Source organism: Macrotis lagotis, chromosome 5 (genome assembly GCF_037893015.1).
Source record: "Macrotis lagotis isolate mMagLag1 chromosome 5, bilby.v1.9.chrom.fasta, whole genome shotgun sequence".
NCBI lineage: Eukaryota > Metazoa > Chordata > Mammalia > Peramelemorphia > Peramelidae > Macrotis > Macrotis lagotis.
In genome coordinates, this window is record NC_133662.1 from 141,391,680 (window position 1) to 141,413,588 (window position 21,909).

A 21,909-nucleotide genomic window follows, 5' to 3' on the forward strand; every position below is an offset into this window, starting at 1 on the left:
AAAAGCTAATTAAACCTGACCCATTGATGATGCTGATTTATAATCAATGAGAGAAAAATCATATAATAGTGGGGACTCATGACCTATAACATTTGAAAAATACCAGTAGAACTTGACTCACAAGGTTAAACCTAGAATAATCTGGAAGCCTATTATTCTAGCAGGATTGGGGTTAGAAGCATAGATACAGAGATTTTGAAACAAAAAACCCCCAAGATTTTGTCTTATTGAAAGTAATTTCAGGAATGGGAAAGCATATAGCAGGAGTGGTTACTTATTAGGGGAAGAAGAGGAATCTTTACTTGCTGGTTTAAGAAGTAGTTGCCTGATCCACTCCAGTTTAAGATAAACCTAATCATAGACCATGATGATTCTTCTTTTAAACATTATCACTTAATCCTTTTAAACATTAATCATTAATTATTATGACTCACATTTCTATAGTGTTTTATTGCTTTTTTTCTTACTATAACTCTATGAGGAGGTTATGCAATATTATCATCTTCATTTGATACCTAAAGAGACACAGATAAGTGTGTCACATAACTAGAAGAGGTAGTGATATTCATAGAAAAAAAAAACTGGACTTGTTTTAAAATCACTGTTCCAGCATTTATTTCTATTATCTTGAGTAAAACTCAACTTCATTTATAAAATTAAAGGGCTGGACTAGATGATCTCTAAGGTCCCTTCCAACTCTAAATTTATGACCATGGAAGAACCAAGGATTCAAACTTAAGTCTTCTGAAGTCAAAACTTCAAAACACATCGTTCTTTTCCTATAATTAAAATGCCTTCTTCAAATGAGGCTCCTACCTGGTGCTCTCTAGACATAGATATTCTACAGTGGGGAAGAGGAGGAAAGGATGATTTGTGCACATAAAACAACCGGTTTTCTAAGCGCCCCCACCACCATCTTCAACTTTTTGTCATTAGTGGAACTTTGTCATTTTTTGTAAGACAGAGAATTAATTTCCCTCTCCTCTCTTACATTTAATAGATAAAACAATTAAGGTAGGATTTAGTTGTCAGCTTTTTTTTATTCCCCCCCCCCAGCTGATCCTGGGTGACTGGGAAATATTAACTTTAAAACAGAGCAACTAGTTTTAAAAATGAAACTAAAAACATAGAACAGCACTTTTTTGCCACATTAGGTTACACAACATTCCTTTTTAATAGCTTATTTAAAAAAAATTAGGGAGGGCTCTAAACCACACTAGCAGTGTTCCTTTGAGTTGAAGGAAGAAGAAAAAATGACCCATCTATTTTCTTTCCTTTAGATCTCTCAGCCAGCACCATATTGGTTTAGGCTTTACCATCAATTATGTCACTGTGATGATGAAGTAAAACCCAATCTCTGATTTAGAGTCCTAATGTGTTTTTCAAAAAAGAGGCTCTTTTTCATTCATGCTAGGAAGTACAAAATAAATTTAGCCATGATGATAGATGGCTTGATGTGGGCAATATCATTTCAAGACTGGCCTTGTTCTGTGAGGCCCCTTCTCACTTTCTTCCAAAGTCACCCAAAGACCAGTTTTCTCAGTGCTACTTAAGTATCACATTTCTCAAGTAGATTATTGATACTTTGGGACATTTGTACAGGAACATGGCTGTTTCAGAGAATGGTAATCAAATATATCTAGAGGCCTCAGATGCTTCAGGATACAGAAGAAAATCATGGTGCCATAGAGCATGACAAAAAAAACATCTTGTATTGCACAGCTTTGACTTTTTCTTTTTTTCCCCCAACAACAACAAAAAAAGAAACACACATTCATTGCTTTGGAGAAGTTTGGGTATCCTTTCCCACTAAAAAATTTAGTCAAAATAAATATTTGATAATAGTGAAAACTGAAGAGGTGAGAACCTCTTCAGAAGAAGGCATTTTAATTGTGGGGGGGAAAAATGTGTTTGGAGTCAAAAAACCTAGGTTTGAATCCTTGGCTTTGCCATGATCATAGATGTAGAATTAGAAGGGACCTTAGAGCCCATCTTGTCCAGCCCCTTAATTTGATAAATGAGACTGAGTTTTGCTCAAAATCATGGAAGTAAATGCTGAAACAGCAATTTTAATACAGTGATTAAAATATAAGACTATAAACTAGTCTTGGAGAGTTCAATTGTGAACCATGATCTCCAGAGAGACACCAGGAGTCATTAAACTTTGTTTCTGACTTAGGCCTTTTGTCAATCTAAGTAAACCTCTGAAACCTTTTTCAGAATGACATAAAATACACTGGAGTGCAAAGGAAACTAATAACATTGAAATGGTTATAAAATGTCAAAAAAAAGTTCATGAGTTCCAGATTAAGAAAAACTACTTTTTGGAAAGTCTAAAGTTGTTGGAAAGTCAGAAGGTCTAGGTTTGAATCTTAGCTCTCTCACTTACCAGTTGTTCAACCTTTGCCAATGAATATGTTTTAAAATGGATATAATGATATTTACACAAGTGAGACCCAGTAAATAAATGGTTAGTGTTGGATTGGAATTAGGAAGATCAGATGTGATTATGGGCAAATCACTTAACCTCTCTTAGCAGTACCCTAAGAAACTCTCCAAGACAATAAATTATAGAGGAATTTCCAGTCTGTGTCCATGGAAACACAAGTATGAGCTACTGTTTTACTTTGTTTACTAGCTCCATGGTACTGATCCTGGGATCACTGGATAATTACAAAGACTTTTCACATCAGACACCTTTTTCATTTACCAGTGGAGTACATCATTTACTGATGATGAGTTCATCAAAGAGAAATAGATAGCTAGGACATCAGAAGACAGTTAAATAGAGAAGAGTCAAGATTCCAGTAGACAGTCTCTGAAGTCTGTTGAGAGGTGAGAGGAGAGGAGAAAAAGGAAGAAAGATAACAACTGAGGGCAATTAATGTCTGCATTAGAGGGAGAAGGAATATGCTAATTGCAGATCAAACACACCTGCAAATCAAAGCAAGGTGCTTCAGATCTCAGGGAAAGTCCCAGAAAAAAAAATAAAACAGGAAAACATATTAACAAGAAAACTTTACCCAGAAACCCTCAGCAAAGGAGCCTCTTGAAGGGAAGAACTCCAAGTAAACAAGAAATTTGCCAAAGCCACTGGCTATGAGAGCTAGCAAGAGGGTCAAAGAATTGAGGATCTCAGTTTCAGCTGGTATAGAAGGGAGATAGGAATGGTGTAGTCACCTGCAGAATTTGCAAGTGACAAGTGACTATTATTAATTATAAAATGCAGGATGGTTTCCCTGATAGAGTGAATGAACTGATAAAACTCTAGCCTGTTAGGAATAAACAAATAACTGGCTATATGAAGGGGGAGAGTGTTGCAAGGAGAATACAAAGAGGAAAATGAATTCCTATAGGAAACTTTTAGGAGTTTGAGGGAAGGAGAATTGTGCTGCAGAGATGGAAGGAAGAATAATAGGATCATTGCACTCTGGGAGATTCATTAGATTGTGAGCTCCTGGATAGCAAGGATTGTCTTTTGACCATTTGCCAGTGTTTAATAAATGCTTCTTGATGACTGATATAATAGCTTTCAGAGGAGGAAATAGTTTCTTATGTTCACAATGCATACAGATGTAAAGTGAATATAAAAAGTCACACTTTTTTTTAAAAAAAATGAAATCAAGTATTTTTCACAAATATGGCTGAGAAATAACAGAATGATATTTAATGAAACAATGAGAAAAGAAATTTTAAAAGAAAAACATGATTTCATATAGATAAAATTTAAAAGCTTTTATGTAATAAAGACCAAATTAGAAACGAAAAGGTAGAGTGGGAAAGTGTATGCATCAAAAATTACTGAAAAAAGTTGGATACCAAAAACATAGATGGATATATAACAATAAGAATGATTCCCTAAAAGACAAGTATTCACAGAATAAATACAGTTTCCAAAAGAGTATTTGCAAATAAATGAGCACAAGGAAACAAGCTCCAAGGTGCTTAAAAAATAATTGAAAATTAAAATAATTGGAATTTTCATTTCCTTGCAAGTTAGTAAAGATGAAAAATAATAGGAATGGTCAATGTTTGAAGCAGTGTATAATGACAAATATTTGGTGGAATTATGAAATTCAGTCATCCTCAATTTTAATTTAGAATGATGCAAGGAAAGTAAGTAAACTTTTCATATCCTTTTGACCCAGCAAATCCCTCCTATTACAGGCAGTGAGATGGTGCCATGAATAGAGACTTCAGTCAGGAAAACAGTTCAAATCGAACTTCAGATATTGATTGGCTATCTGATTGTGGACAAGTTATTTCATTTTAGTTTCCTCTTCTGTAAAATGGGAAACACCAGGTATCTCCCAATATTCTGGTATGGATCAAATGAGATAATATTTGTAAAGGACATAGAAGAATACTTGTCTCATAGTAGGTACTAATAGAAATGCTAGCTATTATTATATGATCCTTGTATTTATTTTGTTTATGCTTAGATATGTGTGTGTTCTTTCTCCTGATGGAATGTAAACAACTTGAGGTCAGATTGTTTCAGTGTTGTCTTTGCATTATCATTACCTAGCACAGTATCTGAGATATTATAGATGATTAGCTGATGCTTACTAATTAATTTGGTCTTCCTCTTTCTAATGGTTTATATATAGATTTGCTAGCATCACGGATGGCTATAAAACTAACTCCTAATGAATATAATACTATTTGTACCTTCCATTTTTCCCACATTCTTTCCATGTCTTTTAAAAATCTAACATACTTGGGCAGCTAAATGGCACAGTGGATAGAGCACCAGCCATGGAGTCAGGAGTACCTGGGTTCAAATCCGGTCTCAGACACTTAATAATTACCTAGCTGTGCAGCCTTGGGCAAGCCACTTAACCCCATTTACCTTGCAAAAAAAAATCTAACATACTCAAAAAAAGAAGAAAGTTTGTTGTTTAAAATATTTATAGCAGCTCTTTAGTAGAGTATTGTAAACAATGCTCATCAATTAAGGATGGTTGAAGAAGTTATTATATGTGAATGTGATAAAATATTGTTGTGCTATATCATTTCAGAGAAGCCTGGGAAGACACAGATTTAGAGCAAAACAGATCCACAAGAACAATTTTTTACAATAGACTCTTTGAAAGACTGTAGAACTCTGATCAATGTAATGATTAATCACTATTGCAGATGAATTATGCATCATGCTAGCAATCTGATGAAAGAGAGGAAATGCACTCAATATTTTGAATAAGACATACTTTTGAACATGGCAAATGTGGGAATTTATTTTCCCAACTATTTTGCTATAAGTAGCTTGTTTTTCTTTTTCTCTTCTTCAATGCAGCTAAAAGATGGAAAGGGGAAATAAATGCTATTAATTAAAAAAGATTTAAAATAATGAAAGAGTGGCATTAGGTCAGACTGAGATAAAGCTACCTATAAATGCTATGTATTTTTAAAAGGTGAAGGTTTTTCTTATTTAATTGTTTAAGCAAACTTAGTGACAAGAGGAAGATAATGGGATAGAACAACTGCTGTAGATGGAACAATTATTTATTATAGATACCAGAGAACAAGAGAAACTATTCAACTCATTAATTGTTTGTTTCTTTTCTCTAACAAGAATAATAATCTTTTGAGTGTGAAGAATGGATAAAAAGTTATTAAAAGTAATATAGGAGAAAGTAAAATAACACATAACAGTCAATAATGAGATAAAGTAACCATAGTCTATATGAACAACATGAGGAAAGAATTCACAGATGTGATTGCTCAGTTTCTATTCTATTCTATATTCATGAAAAACTGTGGAGAACAAGAAATTTCCTATTTACCTGTTAATCGATTTTTCAAAGAGAAAGAAGCTTATTTTTTTTAAACTGTTTACTGAGGAGTTTAACACTAATTCCTGATAAAAAAATTATAGAACATTATTTAATGAATAATTCCTTAAAAATTGAAGCAGTGATTAATTGTTTAGTTAGTGCCAGCATGATTTTATCAAGAATAGGACAAAAGTCAAACTTATTTCCTCTTCAGGATAGTCACTAGAATAGTAAATCAAGAGAATATCACAACAATTTTTCAAGGTTAGGAAGATATTTCAATTAAGTTTCTTTCATATGATACCCTTGGGGATGTGATGGAGAGATAGGTTAGATGGTAGTATCATTAGTTAGATTCAGAGAGGTCTCTAGTACAATGTCCCATGCTATCTCTTATTGGTCCTATTCTATTCAATACTCTTATCAGTAAGCTGAATGAAAGCATTGATGGCATGCTTATCAAATTTGAATGAGACATGAAGCTGAGAGTTATAGCTATCACACTGATAAAAGGATAAGAATTTAGGACAATATGTACTGACAAGAAAACTCAGTCCAATAAAATTAGGTAAAATTTAATTCATAAACATTTTAACTTCTAAATGTGAGTTAAACTTTACAAGTTCAGGAATTGAATTTTACATAGTTTTTCCATGACAAATAGAAGTTCATGTGAAAGGGTGGAGTCAAGATAGTGGAGTCTCCCCCAAACTATTCCAAATACCTTTAAATAATGACTCTAACCAAATTCTAATTTGGCAGAACCCACAGAAAGACTGAGTGAAACAATCTTCCAGTACAAGGCAACTTGGAAGATCTGTAAGAAGGGTCTGATGTACCAGGATCAGAAAGGACCCACAGTGTAGCCTTGGTTCCCTGGAGCAAATCAGTTCCAGCCATCTAGGAACAGCCTACAGGGCACTTGGGTCCCTGGGGGCACTTGGATTGGTGGCAGTGATGGTAGTTTCCAGACCTCTCAGTCTAAGGATTGCCAAGGACAATTGGGAAACTCAGCAAGAAAACTCTGTCACACCAGGGTGAGAGAAGAGCCCAATCCAGTACAAGTCTGAGTGCAGACCCAGACCCCAGGGTCTAGGAGCAAGTCTGGGGAGCCACCTGGCTGGAAGTCTCCTGACAACTGCTTTCAGAGTACTCAACCCATGAACAGGAAGGGAAGGGAATGGCTGGGGAAAGTTGCAGAGGTTTCTTTGCTGTCCCTGAAGCAGGACTTTGTTGCTTTGTCCATACCTAAATACAGGTCACAGTCTGGGATCCCATTCTCAGAAAGAGGAACTTTACTCCGTAGAGGAGCAGGGACCTTCCTCACAGCTCCAGAAAAGGGGGGGAGTGCTTGTGGTCACCCACAGACCATAATATAGACCAGAAGAGCAGTCAGAGTCTCTCATAAGACCTTGGAGGAATTGGGAACTTGAGGTCCCTGGGGTGTGTCCCTGAAAACTTTGCAATAACCCTCAAAAGTTTGGAACAGTATGTCTTCCACCCTGGAACTAGAGCCTCACCTTAACAAAATAGTTAAAAATCAAGTCATAGGATGGGGAAATGAGCAAACATCAGAAGAAAAAAAAAGATAGATAATTACTTTGGTCCTTTGGAGGATTAAGATACACACTCAAAAAATAACCAAGTCTAAGCTCCTACATCCAAAGCCTCCAAGAAAAATATGAATATGTCTCAGACTATGGAAAAGCTAAAAAAAAGATTTTGAAAATCAAGTAAGAGAGGTAGAGGGAAAAAAAAGGGAAGAATGATGCAGGATACCAAAAAGTACTAAAGAAAATAACATCTTAAAAACCACTTTGAATCAAATGAAAAAAAGCAGTTCAAAAGGCCAAACAGAAGAAGAATGCCTTAAAAATAGAATTGGCCAACTGGGAAAAGGAGATACAAAAGCTCTCTTAAAATGTAGAATGGAGTTAAGGGAAACTGATGATTTTGTGAGAAATCAAGAAATAATAAAACAAAACCAAAAGAAATTGAAAGAATCTTCCAAACATCTACTGAAAGAGATCCTAATATGAAAACTAACAGAAATATTATAGCCAAATTTCAGAACTCTCAAGTCAAGGAGAAAATATCACAAGCAGCCAGAAAGAAACAATTCAAATATCATTGAGAAAATATGAACTATCTCGTTGGAAAAACAACTTACCTGGAAAACAGATCCAAGAGAAGTAATTTTAAAATTATTGGACTACCTGAACATGACCCAAAAAAAAGAAAGCTATTTTTCAAGAAATTCTCAGAAGACTGCCCTGCTATCCTAGAAGTAGAGGGTAAAATAGAAATTCCATATCAAATGTTTATAAGGAATTAATTGTTTATGACCTGTGGTAGAGCCTTCCAAGCTTATATTGTTCTTATGAGACACAACAGAGGACAGACTGTACATTGACCCTGACAAAGTATTTTAATCAAGAGATAACAGTATAATATAATTAATATACTTAAGTCCTTTCTGACTTTAAATCTCTGGACCTATGTTTATAAGTATTTGAAAAGTTATCAGGGGCAGCTAGGTTGCAGCAATGGATAGAGCACTGGCCCTGGAATCAGGAGGACCTTAGTTCAAATCTGGCCTCAGACACTTAATAATTGCCTTGCTGTGTGAACTTGGGGAAGCCACTTAACCCCAATGCCTCAAATAAATAAAAAAAATTTTAAATTAAGTTATCACATGAAAAGAAATTTGATTTATTTTGGTTTTGCTCCAGAAGGCAGATGTAGGAAGAATAGATGAAAGTTATAGAGAGGCAGATTTCAAACAGCTTTAAAGAAATTTTTCTAATCATTGGAACTATACAAAAGAAGAATGTTTTGTCACTAAAAGTAGTAAATTTCCAATTCTTGAAGGCCTACAAGTGGTATGTAGGTCATTAGTTGCCAAGAACAATTTCTTTTGGTGGTAGTGGTGGGGATTCCTATTAGGTATAGATTGGACTAGATGATTTTCAAGTTCTCTACAGATCTGAGATTCTATGAAATACTGTTATTACAATCCACAGTTTTATGATATTGGTCAAGACTGACTTTTGCTTTTAGGGACTCATATCAGACAAAAATCATATTCCCTTTTCAAGATTTCCTTTTGTGAAGTCTTGCCTCTGCCAAGTTCAAAGAACTCATAACTCAATCGTGACTTCATGAACTCTGAATCTTGTGATCTGATTGTACATTCTGCCAATTCAGTATGAATGAATTTCATTCTGTAAAAATCTTTGACCTCAGTTGTATTCATTTTTTTTGCCACAGTACTGCATTGCTTTCTTCCCTTATCCTCTCTATATATATCTTATTTAAAATCACAGAACTTTGGAGAAGGAAGTTCTTAGAGACCATTTAGTTTAACTCCCTTGTTAACTCCCTTAGCATATTTCTCTTTTGGTACTTGGTCCACCCTAATAATAAGCTTGTCACCTTAAAAAATAATACTATTATAAGAAACAGATCTTGAAGTCATCAAATATGTAGGCAGACTTGTTTCCATGCACAAGACAGACTAGAATCTAATCTGGATCTAAATCTCTTAAGGAGACCACTTCCCTTGCTGATACATTCCAGGACTTAATGACCTTCACTTTGAAGAACTCCTTATAGCTAAGCAAAACCAATGAGTTCAGTTTTTCTTTTTCTGTTTTATATGGCAAAAGAGAGCTTCCAGGAAACATGTGTGGTCACACTTCAAGGTGTTCCTTCCACTAGTATAAAAATGATAGCACATCAAAGCCAAGAGAACCATGGTTGGATAATGAAGTCAATATATAAATTCAGCTCACTTGGAGTCATACTAAGATAGATAACCCATGCCATATGATGTTAGACTACTTACGTGACTGGTCTATAGATCTCTTTTACACCAATGAATTGAAGTTGTTCCATAATATCTGGAATACTTGCACATCGAGTGAGATTGATTCTTGGGTAATAGAGCAGATATGAGAGGCACATTTCACTTCTTGTGCTTAGTCCACCCTAAAAATGTACAATTTCAAAATAAAATAACATTAATAACAGCTATTATTATCTATATTTAAAGGATAAGTACACATAAAGCAATATCCTGGAGTCCCTGCTAACACTATGTATAAAGGATCTGGAAGCCAAAAATAATAGCCTGAGAATGATTTTGATTTTCTGAATTACTATTCAAAATTATGGGAAAGAGTCAACATGTATTAATTGATGTAGGTACTTTCTAATCTGTGTGACCACCCAGATAAATTCAGAAAGCAATTCCACTAATCACCTGGATTAACCTATCTCTAACAGAGCAAATAACCAATTTGGCTGAATTTTTTTTAATTTCATAACTATGAAAGAAAAGGTTTTTTGCATCAATGGTCAACAACATGAAGTTTGACCTTAGTTAAAGCTCAGAGAGGTCATGGAAGAATGGTTCACCTCACCTCATCCAAATAATTCATCCTAACTCTAGCTCTGATCTCAGGATTATAAATCACATTCTAGGAATAAAGGAGAAAATATATAGAGCTAGTTCTAAAGTTTTGATAATAACTTACAAGTAGTAATGCCATAAAATTACAAACAAATATGGGACAATGCTCAACAGTTTTTATAAAATACAAAAGCATACAGTAGGAGCTCATTATCTGATGAATGAATTATATATTCTTTCAAATTTCTTCATGTTTACTAAAATATTAATGAAAAAATTTCTACCCAATTTCCTTGAATTTGTTCAGAATTTCAAATTGAAACGAGAATTCTTTACTCAATTATGCACAGAAAGTTCTCTAATTTATATTTCTTCCATTGTCACCTTACTTCACATGAGGCAGGATGACAAAATGAATAGGACATTAGAATTTAATTCAAAAAGACCTAAATTTAGATTTCATCTTAGATATCTATAATTGCACCTGGTGATGTCACTTCCTGTTTCCACATCTGCAAAATGCAGATGATAATTGTACCTGCCTCCCCAGAGCTGGTGTGAAAATAGAAGGAGATTGATCTTTTCCAGACCTAAGTCTATGATCCTAGGATCTTATGTCATATATATGACACATCTATATCTATATCTATCTATATCATATCTATGTCTATGTCTATGTCTATGTCTACATCTACGTCTACATCTACATCTACATCTAAATCTATATCTATATCTATACGTAGTTAATTTCCTCCAGCAGTGAATGAGCATGTTGGTTGATAAAAGAATAAACATATAAAAGTATCAAGTTATATTATTGTTTGTAGATCTAAAAGTGGATGTTTATCAATTGGTTCTCTTTTCTGCCACCCCACTATTATCATTCCATGGACACAATGAGGTTATATCATTCCAAGAACCATTTACATTCTTGTTTATTTCCTAGATATTCATGGTAAATAATGTCAATCTTCATCTGATGAGTCTCACCATGATAGTGAAGTGGATTCTTGAAATTCAAGACAGAGTTTGTGACTGGTCCCATACTCAAAGACATTCTAGTGTCTGTGTCTAGAATCTCTGTCTGTGTTTGTCTGTCTGTCCCTCTCCATCTCTGTATCTTTGTCTCTGTGTCTCTCTTTGTCCTCTCTCTCTCTCTCTCCCTCTGATTCTCTTTTTCTTTCTCTCTATATCTTCCCCAACTCCCAGAACCCAAAGCTGTAGAGGTGTATGCCTCCAAAGATAGCTCCCAGTTTTTAATTTCACCAACTCTTAAACTCCCAGAAATCATAATTTCGCCCCTCCAAGATATAAATAGTTTGCTTGCTCAAACAAGTAAGTTAGTACTCTCCTTGACTAAATCAAAAAGGTATTAAGATCTTATTAAGAGATCAGAAGGCGGGGTAGCTAGGTGGCACAGTGGATAGAGCACCAGCCCTGGAGTCAGGAGTACTTGAGTTCAAATCCAGCCTCAGGCATCTAGATGTGTGGTCTTGGGCAAGTCACTTAACCCCATTGCCTTGAAAAAACCTTAAAAAAATGTAACAGATATCAGAAGCAGTATAGAGTTCACATCCCTTCTCTTACAAAAAAAAAAGTGCCTTGAATACATACACTGCCATTGTTGCACTGAGTGTCTGAGGTCTACATTTGAAATAATACAAATATTTGTGCCAATCCCTGTGGTCTCAAAAAAGGTCCCCTTTTGCAGCTCTCCTTGTTAAGCTTACGTTTCTGGGGCCATGGAGTAGAAAGAAGGTCATAGTTCTATAACAAGACTGAACTTGTTCTCATTAACATTCAGGTTTAGTAATACACTAATATCTAATGCCAAATGATATTATTAGTTGTAAGCTTGATATGAAAAATACATGCAACAGTTTTTTATAAAAAAGTTATACTGTCAAAGAATTTCATTTACATAACACAATTACATTTATTGATTTGCATTTTAATTAAAAACTTAAGCATTTTACTTCATTTTCTTGAAGTAGACTACAATTTCTTAACTTCTCTCTTTCCAAGTGGGAATGTTTTGTTCCCTCATTTCTTAGAAAAAATAAAGGAAGGTTCATGCCTTCTTTTTCAAACAACTCAGTCTGATTAAAAATAAATTGCTTACCCATGTCATGCGTACTCGATCTTTAGTGTTATAGCAGCATTCTGTGATTAAATTGTCCCCCTAAAACATAATTAGAAGTGCTCAGATTCAGACTTTTGCATTAATTAATTTATCCAATATGTTACCAATGGGGGCAGGACTTCAAGAGAATTAGATGCAGATGCTATGACTTTTTCTATATTTAATATTAATCTTTCAAAAGTCCAGCTGTATTACAAACTACAGTATGCTTGTATTATAAGGATGGAACCTACTTCAACTCATCCTTTAGCTCACAATTTCTAAGGGTGAAACTCAAATGCATTTCTAAATAGCATAAAAATCTTACTTGAGTAGCAGAGTAGACTGTGGATATGGCTTATGGGAGATGTCACACTATTAAATCGATGAAAATATTTCCATGAAAGCAACTAAAACAAAAATATAGAATGTATTCCTTTCTAAAATTTCTCTGAGTTTCAGTTTTGTTAAGAATGGAATGATTTATTCATATGATTCATGCATATGAATAATATATATTATCATAGATAACCTCTAAATATAGGCTATATATGAAAATTATGTTTGAATATATGAATACATATGTGCCATATACTATTTGCATATGCAAATAAAAGGAACCATGAAACTGAGTAAGAGTTCAATACACATGACCAGTTCCAGTTCCATCACACATTACACATATAAATGAACATAAAGATATGTACACATAAAGACATATGCAACATATCTAGATTCCACTACATATCTTTAAATCATTAAGCACAAAGTCGTTATATCATAAAATCATATATTTAGACTGGAAAGGACCTTAGAGGTCATCAAGTCCATCATTCTCAATGTATAGAAGAGAAAACTGAGATTTAGAGAGACATGAAATGACTTGCCCAGAACCACATGAATAATACATTTCTAAGGAAAAATTTCAACTCAGGTCCTCCTAACTCCAAGTCCAGTACTCAATTCACTACATTTCCTAGTAGTTTATGGCATCATTATAACAATAATTCTTAGATAGCAAACTTAATTATTAGTTTTTACTACTTTTGTCTATCTCATGCAAGTAAAATTCTTGTTACCCTCACTTAAGAAGATGTTTGATTGTTTCAGAGAATTTCAAACTCAATGATTTCTAAGTTTTAAGTCTATTTTAAAAATCTGCACTTTTAATTACTACCTGCCACCAGGAGCACTAGGATCGTGCAGTAGAGAGAATGTCAGACCTGGAATTGGAAGACATAAAATCAAATCCTGCCTCAGACATATTCTAGCTCTGTGTGACCCTGGACAAATCATATAACTCTGTTTGACTCAGTTCCCTTATCTGTAAAAATGAACTGTAGAAGGAAATGTCAAACCACTCCAGTATCTGTGCCAAGAAAAACCTAAATGAGGGCATAAGAGTCAGACCCAATAGAAACAACTAAATAAAATATACCAAAAGTAATAGGAAAATCAGTAAATTTCAGAAGACAAATTGAATGTGTCCTATCTGGCTGAGCTAGTGAACAATGATGATGGTGTCTTATTCTTTAGTAATTCAGACATTTGTTGGCCAAAATCATTTGACTTGTAGAATCCTTCATAAGTATGTCACTGTGACTTCCATACTCTTGCAAAGAAAAGGATAAAGATATCCATCCATACCGGCAAGATAGTTCTTTCTTCCTTTAGATATTGAAACTCCTGAAAATTGAAGTCAAAGTTATCATCATAAGCAAGTAATTTCAGTTCCTCCCCTTTACGGAAATGGCGCATCCTGATGCCTCTGCCCGCAAGATGTGCATGGAGAAGAACAGCGAATACATGAATTCCACTTGGTTTTTCAGCCTCCAGGGCCTGAGAGAAACCAAAAACAAACAAAAAAAAAACAAAAGTAAAAAAATACTCATCAACATTTTTAAAAGGAAAAATAAATCATTAAAAAAATTCATTGAGAAAATATTTATTCAGTCAGTGTCTTCTATGTTCATTGTTCTAAGGGCTAGATGACCAAAAATAAGAAAGCACATGCCCTCAGGGAGCATATGTTCTGCACAAGAACAGGTTCAGACAGTTTACAGAAATGAAATCTTGAAGAAACAGTTGGCAGAAAAAATAAGGCAGAAAAGAATAAACGCTTGAACAGCCACAATGCCATTCAACATTGAAATTATTCAGGACAATTCTTTGCTTTTCAACCCAAACAAATTCTAAAGGCACACTATTTATTCAGTTCAAAATTGCATATCATCTATTTAAAAATATGTTCCTAAGTTTACAATTGGGAAAAGTCTCTTCAAATTGCTGAATTCTGGGGAAATTTTTAAAAAATCTTATGTTTTCTTTTATCAACATTATTCATTCCTTCTGGTGAGAAAGGAAGAAGGGAATGGAAAGAAGGCCCTACTTAAGAAACAGGAAATTGAGGAAATGGAAAAAAGAGAAAGAAAAAGATAAGAGAGGTTCAGGGAAAAGGGGTGATGAGGGAGTGGAGAGGTTGAGCAAATGGGGATAAGGTTATAATGAAAGATAAAATAGTAATCTGTAATGAAATTAAGAAAATAAAGGAAAACATCTGAGGACTCTGAGTTACTCTAGCCCAGTTTCCTGTCCTCTAAGCTAGAATGAGGAAACAGACTTTACTACTTTAGGAACAGAGAAAGGAGCCCAATGTGCTTCTTTAACTAATAAGTCAATATTAAAGATAGCTTACCTTTACAGTGTGTCAATAGAAATAGATCATTATTTGTAAATAAATGGTACTTAAAAATATGTACAAATCCTTAATAATTGGTGTATTCTTAAAATTTTGTAGTAAACTTATCTCCAATAATAGCCATATTCAGAATTTTTTACTTTAATATATATTTCTTGAATGTTTTACCACATACTTTTCTGAGAAAGTTAATGCATAAATTATTTTAACCAATGAAATCAGACAGGAAATATACCTCTTCAAGGCATTCCAGAGTACAATGACCCTCTGATCTGAACTCAGACATTCCTGGAGGGATGTTATGGAAGAGACTGACCCAGAGACCTGCTTCAATTATCCCAGCATCATATTTTCTTAAAATGGTTGTATGAAAGAACCTCAGTCCAGAGCTATCTATCAAGCCTGTAATAAAAGCACATGATGGAAAGTGAGTTTGACCCTGTTAAAAAAATATAAAAATACCATTACTTTCAAGTCTATTAATCTGGGTTCATTAGTTTTCTGCAGTGAAAACCCTGCAATGAAGGAATAAAGCTGGCAATGCATAAAAGCATTGTAAGTACTAAAAAGCCCTAATTAAAAGACCAGTCATTTGTGGAGATCTAGACAGAGTATTTTGCTCCTCACACTATTTCAACCACTGTCAAATTTTGTAGTATTTTAAAGAAAAATCTCACCTACCTGCTATGCCACAATCCTCTAATATGAAAAGCAAATATTAAATTAAACATCATTCATCAAAACCAAGAATAATTCAAAGAATGTACTGTTTAATATTGAACTGAGTTTCATAATAACAGTGAATAACTTGTTTTGCAACTGATTTGATAATTATAAAAACTATCCGATGTGGTTTTATTTCCACCTCCCTTTTTGGCTTATTGTCAATCTGATCCTCTGACACCTCATAAGCTATCATGATGAAATCCACTGATTCTTCAAGTATGGAGGCTCATTTCATAGTGTCTTACATGTGGCTGTATATGAAATTGCCTGAAGTTCAAAGTGATTGCAAAAAGTACTCAAAGGACTGTATTAAATATTTTTAAATAATATGTGTTTTATCTTTTTCGCTTCACAAATTTGTGTGTCATCCTTGTGCAAGGTAGTGCTAATATTTTCTGTATCGTTCCAATTTTAGTTATGTGCTGCTGAAGCGAGCGTGTGTTTTGTCTTTTTTCAATAAAACATAGTTTAATGGGAATTCTTCAAAACTGGGTGATGGAATGTTCTGCTTAATTAAATTTTCGGTTAATTGTGGTTTAACCTAAAAAATGAAAAAACAATATTTCTAGTCTTCATTATTTATTGAAAATTCTTCCAAAACATGTCTTCTTTCCTGCTTTGGTGAGAACAGTATTTTGAATATAATGTACTCTTCCTTGTTTATGACGAGATTATTTAGTGCTTCGTAGTTATGAAATAAGTTCTAGAGATAAAAGTCTTTTGGTGAAAGTTTATATACATTTATAGTTAAATCTCATTAATTTTTTGTATTAAATATTTTATTTATTTATTTTTCCAACTGCATGTGATAGCAGTTTTCAACAATCATTTTATAATAACTCTTGAAAATGCTTATACTATAATGACTTTGGAATTATCTTTGGTGTTTTCAAAATTATTTAAATAAATAAATAACTAGCATGAATTTATATATTTGTACTTTGTTTCATTTTGAGTTGATCCAAATTTTATTTTTTTCTTTCACCATCAAATTTATGATTTTTAAAAACATTCTTTGATTTTTAAACTTTGCATTCCAAATTATCTCCCTCCTCATCTCACAGTTACTAAGAAAGCAAATAATGTATCAATTATACATGTGAAAACATGCAAAACATATTTCCATATTGGCCATATTTTTAAAAATAACAAGAAAAAGAAAGGAAGCGAAGAAATAAGATTTCAATTTACACTCAGAATTCAGCTCTCTCTCCCTAGAGAGGAAGATTGCAGTTTTCATCAAAAGTCCTTTGGCATTGCCTTGAATCATTGTATTGAGCAGAGACCAGAAAAAAAAAAAGAATTTCTGTAAATATTTTTGTATATATAAGTTCTTTTCTTTTCCTTTGATCTCTTTGGAATATAGATCTAGTAGTGTTACTGCTGGTCTAAGTGAATGCATAGTTTTCTAGCCCTTTGGATATAGTTTAAAATTGTTTTTCAGAATGGTGGGACCAGTTCACAAATTTCACCAACAGTTTATTAATGAACTTATTTTTCCCCATCCCCTCCAGCATCTGTCATTTCTCAGTTATTTTAATTTTATTTTCTCTAATTATTAGTGATTTAGAGCAATTTTTCATATGAATATAGTTTCGATTTCTTCTTATGAAAAACTTCTATTCATATATGATGTGATGATTTATCAATTAGGAATTGGTCTTATTTTTGTAAATTTGATTCAATTCAATATTACTTCATTATCTGTGGTACCTTCTAGCAAAATGGAGTTTACCTGATCATCTCTTTTAAATAGGTCTATTTTTACTTTTCCTTTGTCTGAGCTCATGATTGCTATCTCTGCCTTTTTGACTTCAACTGAAGCATAATAGATTTCTGCTCTTATCCTTTATTTTAATCCTGTATGTGTCTTCCTATTTCAAGTATGTTCAACAACATATACTTGTCATAGTATCACGTCTGATTCCATGGTTTTCTTTGAGATGAAGGACAAGCATCATCATCATCAAAAGTCTACTTTACTTTTAACCACTTCCTTCCTTAATTTGTCTTCCCTTTTATCATTTCGCCCATTTTCTCTTATCCCCTTCTCTTCCAATTTCTCTACTGGTTAAGTTACAGTTCTATACACAATTGAGGGTGTGCAAGTTTGTGTGTGTGTGTGTGTGTGTGTGTGTGTGTGTGTATGCATGTATTCTTTTTTGAAATAATTCTTAGAGTGAAGTTCAAGCACTGCCTGCATATTTCTATCTGCATATTTCTTTTTGAACCTCTTTTATATCCTAACTTTCCCTTCCTGCACCCATTTTTCACTCCTTAATTTTTTGAAATCATTCCAATATGATCATTTTCTACCCATGCCCTCTGTCTAAGTAAACTTCTTTTAACTTCCCTAATAATGATAAAGTTCTTGAGAGTTACATTTATCATCTTCCAATATAGGAATGTAAACAGTTTAAATTTGAGTCCTTTATGATTACTCTTTTATGTTAAATTTTCTATGCTTCTCTTGACTCTTGTGTCTGAATATCAAATTTTCTATTCAGCTTCAGTTTTTTCATCAGGAATGTTTGAAAGTCATCTATTGAATTAAATTTGTCTTTTCTCCCTGAAGGATTATACTCAGTTTTGCTGGGTAGATAATTCTTGGTTTTAATTCTAGCTTCTTTCCCTTCTGAAATGTGACATTCTAAGCCTTCACTCTATCAGTGTGGAAGCATCTAAATCTTCTGTGATTCTGACTGTGGCTCCATGATATTTGAACGGTTTCTTTCTGACTGAAATATTTTTTTCTTGATATGGCAGTTCTCAAATTTGGCTATGATATTCCTGGGAATTTTCATTTTGGGATGTCTTTCAGGAAATGAGCAGTGGATTCCTCCAATATCTATTTTATTCTCTGGATTTAATATTCTATTGGAGTAGTTTTCTTAATTTGTTTTAAATATGATTCTACACTCTTTCTTTGACCATGAGTATCAACCTTTTTTTATCTTTCCTTGATCTACTTTCCAGGTCAATTGCTTTTCCAATGAAGTGTTCACATTTCTTTCAATATTTTTATTATTGTGACTTTGTTTTACTTTTTTTGATTTCTTTTGGAGTTATTAGCTTTCATTTGCCCAATTCTAATTTTTTTAAAGGAATTATTTTCTTCAGTGAGATTTTGTACCTCTTATCCCATTTGACCCATGATGCTAATTAAGGAGTTTTCCCTTAGTGAATTTTTGCACCTCTTTTATCATGGGGCCAATTTTGTTTTTAAGGTGTTATTTTCTTCAGTATTTTTGGGGCTTGTTTTACCAAATTCTTAATTCTCATTTAATAATTCTTTTTGAATATGAATTCTTCTTCTACCTCTTGTGTCTTTCATTAATTCTTTCAGAACTGGTCTTGGATCCAATTAACATTTTTCTTTGAGACATTTTTAGATGCTTTCACATTTCTTCCGAGTTAACATTTTGGTCTTCTACATCATTGTTATTGTTCTTCCTTTGTTCTTGAAGAGGACCATAACATCAGGGAGGTCATGCCATGACAAGTATATGAACTGATTTTCAGTGAGACACTGCTGTACTAAGTCACCAACTTCATTTTCTTCTCAAGAATCATCTGGGTCTAGTGAATAGATATGAATCAGGATGTCTGGAATTGGTCCTGGATTCAAGGAAATCAGGTTGAGTGACTTCCTCAAGGTCACACAGCTAGAAAGAGTCAAGTGTCAAATATCTGAGGTCAAATTTGAACTCAAGTTCTCCAGACTTCAGGATTGGTGCTCTATCCACTGCTTAATAAAGTGGTGAAGAACAGATATTAGACACACTCCCAGGCATGTGACCCATAGTACTTCCAAAGACAGTTGAACCAGTTTAAAATGCAATTGAGAAATATTAAACAAAATAAATAAAACACAAATAATGTTAATATGTGGTTTTCTATGTCAATATGCAGAAGGTTTACAGGTCTCATTTTTTAATCTGAGTTCGGTAACACTGGCTTACAAGACTGGACTTAGATTTTGCTTCTGATGTAGACAGATCAGATAGATTGATAGAATAGAGATTAGTTAGATATTATAGTATGCATAGATACATATGTGCATATATGTGTGTATGTGTATATATATATACTATTTTTTGTTCAGTTGTTTTAATTGTTTCTGTCTCTTTGTGACCCTATTCTGGGGTTTTCTTGGAAAAGATGCTGAAGTAGTTTTCCATTTCCTTCTCTAGCTCATTTGACTGATGAGGAAACTGAAGCAGACAGGGTTAAGTGACTTTCCAAATTTCACTGCTAATAATTTTTGAGACCAAATTTAAACTCAGAAAGATGAGTTTTTGACCTGACTCTTTCCACTGTAGCAACTTAGCTATGTGTACATGTGCGTATATGAATATATAAATATGTTTTCTGTGTGAGGCCATGGGCAAGGCATTTAGTCAGCAAGTATTCTTTGTCTCTTTACATTCCCCTTATGGTTTCCTTGGTTTTCTGACTTAATAAAGTGACTATTATGAGATTGTGCCCCAGACTCTGGGCTAAACCACAGGGATTCAAAGAAAGACCAAAGCAGGCTCTGCCTTCAAAGAGCTTCCATTCAACTGGGGCAACATATAAAAATAGGTAGATACTCACAAGGTACAAGCAGAATAAATAAAAGACTATGAAAGGGGAAGGGATGAAAAAAATGATGCAGAATGTGAAACTAGAAGTGAGTCTAAAAGGAAACCAGAGGCTGGAGACGAGGGAGGCAGAAAGCTCTATGACTGGAAAACTATCAGTGCTAAAGCCAAGGAATAGATAATGGAGAGCTCTGTTGGAGCTGAATTGCCTTCTTGGTTCTATTTCCTCCTATATATAACAAAGTTTGAACTAGACATGGTCCAAGGTCTTTCCAAGCTCTGATTTTCTTTCTAGGATACCAGTGGCTCCAAAAAATGACTTCCTTCAAAAGGTTCACAAATTTCCTGTGACATCTTTATCCATTTTGTTCTAGAACTTAAGGGATTTTTTTTAAAAGAGGCAACTGGAGTATTTTGAGCTGAGTCACTAATAAAAAACAAAATAAAACAATCTGTGGGTTGGTTTGTTTTGATGTATTTTTGTTTTTAAATATAGTTGACATCCCTCCAAGATCATCTAAAGACAAAAATGCGCCTTACTCTACCAGTATGGGAATGCCAAAATAATTGGTAACCTAGGTCAACTGACCTAAAAGTCATATAGTTTGAGATTCCTAAGAATTCATCGTTTGAAAGCAACTGGAGACCCCAGAAATGAAAATGGTTTGTGGTATACTAAGGTCAGAGTCACAAAGGATAATAAAGTTCCAACTGTTAAGGGATCTTGGAGACCATCAAGTTCAACTAGCTCCTACACAGGAAGGAAACTGAGACTGAGATGGCATAGTGACTGACAGCTAGTAGGTAAGGCAAGATTTGAACTCAAATACTCCAGTTCCAATACTCTATCTCCATTGTACCATCTAGCTGGTCAGTTCTTAAGAGAATTCTTTCATTTTTCTTTCAAAATAAGTTTGACATTTTCCTATTTGGACTGAAAATCAGAAGCTAATGACCAATCCCTCTCTTCCCTATTCTTTATTCTGAATCCCTAAGATCTTAAGATTGAATCCTGGAATGACTGAAACCTAAGAAACATTTTACTTCAACTCCTTCATTTTACAAAAAAAGAAACTGAGGCTCAAAAATGTTATGACATGTTGATTTATAATTTTGAGCAAGGGACATTCCTGTTCATGAGAACTGTTCTTGACTCAACTACTAAATTTTCTAAGGAATTCAGAAAAGTCCCCTTGCTATTCAGTTCCTTGAATGGCAACATTTTGAAGTCATACAAATTGATGATGTATTTAAGATTTGGTCCCATTAAATATCACATTGTTTGGAAAGGAGAAACTAGTGAGAAAAGTTATAAGGCTTGCTACATCTCTCTACTTTGCTACAAAAGTGCCGTGGGAACTAATTGTTTGTGAGACATTTAGGAACTTTCCAATAGAAGATGCCCCACAATAGAAAAATGGATCATAGACAGTGACTGGTCTTAATTAAAAGGAACCTCAAGGGGTCATCGGCTCTCACCTCCTGCTTTCAGGGAGTTATGTTATTTTACAGTAGTAATCTAGCCACTGTTGCCCTAATGCATGTATGGGTTTTGGACATATTCGTGCCAGACCTCTTCTTTGTTATTA

General features: G+C 33.9%; 1 protein-coding gene and 1 non-coding gene across 3 annotated transcripts in view; both read right to left on the reverse strand.

The window, feature by feature from the left end:
• MOXD1 (monooxygenase DBH like 1) overlaps positions 1–21,909 on the reverse strand; it is a 119,265-nt gene that overhangs the window by 30,997 nt on the left and 66,359 nt on the right. For both annotated transcript variants that reach the window (XM_074187604.1, XM_074187605.1), the window contains exons 7-10: positions 15,247–15,413; positions 13,961–14,152; positions 12,314–12,373; positions 9,625–9,767 (exon numbers count right to left, since the gene is read on the reverse strand). In XM_074187604.1, coding sequence (XP_074043705.1) covers positions 9,625–9,767; positions 12,314–12,373; positions 13,961–14,152; positions 15,247–15,413 — 562 coding nt within the window. The remainder of the gene's footprint in view (positions 1–9,624; positions 9,768–12,313; positions 12,374–13,960; positions 14,153–15,246; positions 15,414–21,909) is intronic.
• Positions 16,071–16,174, reverse strand: LOC141490287 (U6 spliceosomal RNA). The gene has a single exon (XR_012469136.1). It is a non-coding gene; the product is annotated as a U6 spliceosomal RNA (small nuclear RNA).